Here is a 6,000-nt window from a genome sequence, read left to right on the forward strand (position 1 = left end):
GGTGTATATACGTATACTGATCCTGAGTATATACCGTGTCCTGTCCCGTCCTCTCTGGTGTATATATGTATACTGATCCTGAGTATATACCGTGTCCTGTCCCGTCCTCTCTGGTGTGTATACATATACTGATCCTGAGTATATACCGTGTCCTGTCCTCCCTGGTGTGTATACATATACTGATCCTGAGTATATACCGTGTCCTGTCCTGTCCTCCCTGGTGTATATACATATACTGATCCTGAGTATATACCGTGTCCCGTCCTCTCTGGTGTATATGCGTATACTGATCCTGAGTATATACCGTGTCCTGTCCCGTCCTCTCTGGTGTATACATATACTGATCCTGAGTATATACCGTGTCCTGTCCTTTCCTCTCTGGTGTATATATGTATACTGATCCTGAGTATATACCGTGTCCTGTCCCGTCCTCTCTGGTGTATATATGTATACTGATCCTGAGTATAAACCGTGTCCTGTCCCGTCCTCTCTGGTGTATATGCGTATACTGATCCTGAGTATATACCGTATCCTGTCCCGTCCTCTCTGGTGTATATATGTATACTAATCCTGAGTATATACCGTGTCCTGTCCCGTCCTCTCTGGTGTATATATGTATACTAATCCTGGGTATATACCGTGTCCTGTCCTATCCTCTCTGGTGTATATATGTATACTAATCCTGAGTATATACCGTGTACTGGGTGTTTTATCTGGAAGCTTCTCATTCTATGTCCCTTCTCATTGCAGGATTACACAGATGCCTTAATCACAAATTACTATGTAAGTGTATAGCTGCATTACACCCCTGTGCCTCCTGTATCCTCCTACTGTATCTAGCCTGTGTCCTGCTACCTGTACCCCTGTGCCTCCTGTATCCTCCTCCTGTATCTAGCCTGTGCCCTGCTACCTGTACCCCTGTGCCTCCTGTATCTAGCCTGTGCCCTGCTACCTGTACCCCTGTGCCTCCTGTATCCTCCTCCTGTATCTAGCCTGTGCCCTGCTACCTGTGCCTCCTGTATCTAGCCTGTGTCCTGCTACCTGTACCCCTGTGCCTCCTGTATCCTCCTACTGTATCTAGCCTGTGCCCTGCTACCTGTACCCCTGTGCCTCCTGTATCTAGCCTGTGCCCTGCTACCTGTACCCCTGTGCCTCCTGTATCCTCCTCCTGTATCTAGCCTGTGCCCTGCTACCTGTACCCCTGTGCCTCCTGTATCCTCCTCCTGTATCTAGCCTGTGCCCTGCTACCTGTACCCCTGTGCCTTTTCTACTTATGGCTTTAACTCCTGTATCCTACTGTCCCTGGTCTGTGCCCCTGTGCCTCCTGTATCCTACTGTCCCTGGTCTGTGCCCCTGTGCCTCCTGTATCCTGCTGTCCCTGGTCTGCGCCCCTGTGCCTCCTGTATCCTGCTGTCCCTGGTCTGCGCCCCTGTGCCCAGGGCCGGCGCCACCACTAGGCAGCTCTAGGCATTTGCCTAGGGCGCTGGCACCTGGAGGGAGTTCGCCCCTCACCCCCAGCGAACTGTATAAAAAAATTGCTGCCCCAGCGTCCCTGCAGTGCTGGGGCGTTCAGGGGTGTCCGTGCCGTAGAGGTACCTGCGGCGCCGTCATGTGTATAAAGCTGGCTGCGGCCGGCGGGGTCCCTGTAGTGAATAGCAAATAACTAGCGCTATGCTCGCGGCGGCACCGGAAGCGCTAGTTATTTGCTATTCACTACAGGGACCCCGCCGGCTGCAGCCAGCTTTATACACATGACGGCGCCGCAGGTACCCCTACGGCACGGACACCCCTGACTGCCCCAGCACTGCAGGGACACCGTTGCAGCAATTTTTTATACAGGTACCACCCCCTCCCTCCCCCCGACTCGCCTGGGGCGCTCCAGTGCCTTGCACCGGCCCTGCCTGTGCCTCCTGTGTCCTGCCGTCCCTGGTCTGCGCCCCTGTGCCTCCTGTATCTCGCAGTCCTAGGCCTGCGCCCCTGTGCCTCCTGTAGGACACACCCAGTCCCCTATGTTCTTGCTGCTTTCCTGGTACTGATCATGTCAATGTTTTGTTCTTACAGATTTGGCCGGCGGTGCAGGTTGCAAACTTTTACTTCATCCCGTTATATCACAGGTGAGACCAGACACAGGAGACAGGGAGAGGTGTATAGGTGTCTGCGAGGTCCTAGTGTGCAGTGTGACAGGATGTGAGGGGAATGGTGTCAGCAGGAAGCCACAGACTGGGAGTTATATAGTGGAAGGAGCAGGGTCCCCAGCAGCACAGAGTATATCAGGAGATGGGGGATGTGTCAGTGAGGACAGGGTTGCATGTGACAGGGGCAGTGACATGATGTGAGGAGGGGAATGGAGGCAGCAGGAAGCCACAGACTGAGAGTTATATAGTGGGAGGAGCAGGGTCCCCAGCAGCACAGAGTATATCAGGAGATGGGGGATGTGTCAGTGAGGACAGTGCTGCATGTGACAGGAGCAGTGGCATGATGGAGGAGGGGAATGGAGGCAGCAGGAAGCCACAGACTGAAAGTTATATAGTGGGAGGAGCAGGGTCCCCAGCAGCACAGAGTATATCAGGAGATGGGTTAGGTGTCAGTGAGGACAGGGCTGCATGTGACAGGGGCAGTGATATGAGGTGAGGAGGGGAATGGAGGCAGCAGGAAGCCACAGACTGAGAGTTATATAGTGGGAGGAGCAGGGTCCCCCAGCAGCACAGAGTATATCAGGAGATGGGTTAGGTGTCAGTGAGGACAGGGCTGCATGTGACAGGGGCAGTGATATGAGGTGAGGAGGGGAATGGTGGCAGCAGGAAGCCACAGACTGAGAGTTATATAGTGGGAGGAGCAGGGTCCCCAGCAGCACAGAGTATATCAGGAGATGAGGGATGAGTCAGTGAGGACAGGGCTTCATGTGACAGGGGCAGTGACATGATGTGAGGAGGGGAATGGTGGCAGCAGGAAGCCACAGACTGAGAGTTATATAGTGGGAGGAGCAGGGTCCCCAGCAGCACAGAGTATATCAGGAGATGAGTGATGTGTCAGTGAGGACAGGGCTGCATGTGACAGAGGCAGTGACATGTTGTGAGGAGGGGAATGGAGGCAGCAGGAAGCCACAGACTGATAGGTATATAGTGGGAGGAGCAGGGTCCCCCCCAGCAGCACAGAGTATATCAGGAGATGAGTGATGTGTCAGTGAGGACAGGGCTGCATGTGACAGGGGCAGTGACATGATGTGAGGAGCGGAATGGGGGCAGCAGGAAGCCACAGACTGAGAGTTATATAGTGGGAGGAGCAGGGTCCCCAGCAGCACAGAGTATATCAGGAGATGAGTGATGTGTCAGTGAGGACAGGGCTGCATGTGACAGGGGCAGTGACATGATGTGAGGAGGGGAATAGAGGCAGCAGGAAGCCACATACTGAGAGTTATATAGTGGGAGGAGCAGGGTCACCAGCAGCACAGAGTATATCAGGAGATGAGGGATGTGTCAGTGAGGACAGGGCTGCATGTGACAGGGGCAGTGACATGATGTGAGGAGCGGAATGGGGGCAGCAGGAAGCCACAGACTGAGAGTTATATAGTGGGAGGAGCTGGGTCCCCAGCAGCACAGAGTATATCAGGAGATGAGTGATGTGTCAGTGAGGACAGGGCTGCATGTGACAGGGGCAGTGATATGAGGTGAGGAGCGGAATGGGGGCAGCAGGAAGCCACAGACTGAGAGTTATATAGTGGGAGGCGCAGGGTCCCCAGCAGCACAGAGTATATCAGGAGATGAGGGATGAGTCAGTGAGGACAGGGCTTCATGTGACAGGGGCAGTGACATGATGTGAGGAGCGGAATGGGGGCAGCAGGAAGCCACAGACTGAAAGTTATATAGTGGGAGGAGCAGGGTCCCCAGCAGCACAGAGTATATCAGGAGATGAGGGATGTGTCAGTGAGGACAGGGCTGCATGTGACAGGGGCAGTGATGTGATGTGAGGAGGGGAATGGGGGCAGCAGGAAGCCACAGACTGAAAGTTATATAGTGGGAGGAGCAGGGTCCCCAGCAGCACAGAGTATATCAGGAGATGAGTGATGTGTCAGTGAGGACAGGGCTTCATGTGACAGGGGCAGTGACATGATGTGAGGAGGGGAATGGAGGCAGCAGGAAGCCACAGACTGAGAGTTATATAGTGGGAGGAGCAGGGTCCCCAGCAGCACAGAGTATATCAGGAGATGAGGGATGTGTCAGTCAGGACAAGGGCTGCATGTGACAGTGACATGATGTGAGGAGGGGAATGGAGGCAGCAGGAAGCCACAGACTGAAAGTTATATAGTGGGAGGAGCAGGGTCCCCAGCAGCACAGAGTATATCAGGAGATGAGGGATGTGTCAGTGAGGACAGGGCTGTATGTGACAGTGACATGATGTGAGGAGGGGAATGGGGGCATCAGGAAGCCATAGACTGAGAGTTATATAGTGGGAGGAGCAGGGTCCCCAGCAGCACAGAGTATATCAGGAGATGAGTGACGTGTCAGTGAGGAGCAGGGTTCCCTACTAATGTACCTGGTTTGAACCAGTTGTTAAGGTTGTCGTTCACTTTCTGCATGATTAACTGGTGATATCTCTGTATTGTCTCTTGTGGGCAGGCTCGCAGTGGTGCAGTGTGTCGCGGTTATCTGGAACTCTTATCTCTCTTGGAAAGCCAACCAGGCCTGAGCCTAGGATCTCTCTCCTGGACTGAATTCCTGCCTTACCACCAGTGTTAAAGAATTGCCCCAGGTGGAATGAAGGATGTAGATCCGCTTTACGGGAATGTGATCTGGTATAATGTCTGTGTGTACAAATAGGGGCGAGGAGGGTGGCGTGGTGTTCGTGTCTGGTGTTCGTGTCACTGTCCAGCACGGTGGTGGGATTGGTGGTCACTGTCCAGCACGGTGGTGGGATTGGTGGTCACTGTCCAGCACGGTGTTGGGGATTGGTGGTCACTGTCCAGCACGGTGTGTGGGATTGGTGGTCACTGTCCAGCACGGTGGTGGGATTGGTGGTCACTGTCCAGCACGGTGGTGGGATTGTTGGTCACTGTCCGGGATTTGTCCTCATTATTCATCTGGTACTACGGCACCGCCTGACCTGGAACATGAGTTTGATCATTGCGAAGCCTTCACCATGATACCAACCTCCATCATGGCGCAGCTACCCAGCCTCACATTCTGTGCACCAGCCTCCGATGCCCGTCTCTCCAGCTTTATTGTCTGACCCTTATGATCCTGCGCTGTAGGGTCCATCTCAGGAACCATGTTCTCTGTACCCTGTGACGTTGTCCCTGCATTAAAGTGATTTGTACAGGACTGACTCAGCCTGGGTGCAAGATGGGCACTGCCCGATCCGTACCACCGGGTTTCCCAATGTGAGGATACTGCAGAGAGATGTGTGCCACCAGTCATAGGCCCTTATTCTAATCGGCTCGGTACGGCCCGCGTGCGGCCGTACCGCCGATGTTTTCTCTCTGCACATGCGCAGAGGTCACTCTGCGCATGTGCAGGGGAATTCTCCGTGTTAAAAATTTAGACGCCGCAAAGGGGGCGTATAGGGGCGTGAGGGGCTTCATCCCCTCATTTCCCTATGTGTACGCCCCGCGTTTCATGGGCGTTCCCATGCAAACGCGGGGCGTACGCATGGTAATGAGGGCATGACGCCACTCATGGGGGCGGAAAGCTGACGTCGCCGGATGTCAGCTTTCAGCCCCCATACAAGCTACCACACGGACGATTGTCCGTGTGGTCTCAGCTTGCGGGAGCTGCCGCGGCGTGCGGTCCTGCCTTCGATGGTCGTCGACCATCGAATGCAGGGGGCAGCTCCCAGCATGGTGGAGGCGTACGCCTCCACCATTTTCGTGCGGTTCGCCAGCCGTCCGTGTACGGACGGCCGTGGCGAACCGTATGGTGGGCGGGGATTCGTCTGGTGCGGTCGGAGCCGCATATGCGGCTCGACCGCACCAACCAGAATAAGGGCCATAGTATCAGTGCTGTG

The 6,000-nt window shown here is 54.6% G+C and overlaps 1 protein-coding gene across 3 annotated transcripts in view; it reads left to right on the forward strand.

The window, feature by feature from the left end:
• The window catches only part of MPV17 (mitochondrial inner membrane protein MPV17), a 50,339-nt gene extending 45,017 nt beyond the window's left edge, over nucleotides 1–5,322 (forward strand). For all 3 annotated transcript variants that reach the window (XM_083178968.1, XM_083178969.1, XM_083178967.1), the window contains 3 exons: nucleotides 751–783; nucleotides 2,062–2,114; nucleotides 4,617–5,322. In XM_083178968.1, the coding sequence (XP_083035094.1) occupies nucleotides 751–783; nucleotides 2,062–2,114; nucleotides 4,617–4,686 (156 nt within the window). In that variant the 3' untranslated portion in view covers nucleotides 4,687–5,322. The remainder of the gene's footprint in view (nucleotides 1–750; nucleotides 784–2,061; nucleotides 2,115–4,616) is intronic.
• Nucleotides 5,323–6,000: the final 678 nt, after the last annotated feature.

This window comes from Crinia signifera, chromosome 3 (genome assembly GCF_055691185.1).
Source record: "Crinia signifera chromosome 3, ASM5569118v1, whole genome shotgun sequence".
NCBI classification, from domain to species: domain Eukaryota; kingdom Metazoa; phylum Chordata; class Amphibia; order Anura; family Myobatrachidae; genus Crinia; species Crinia signifera.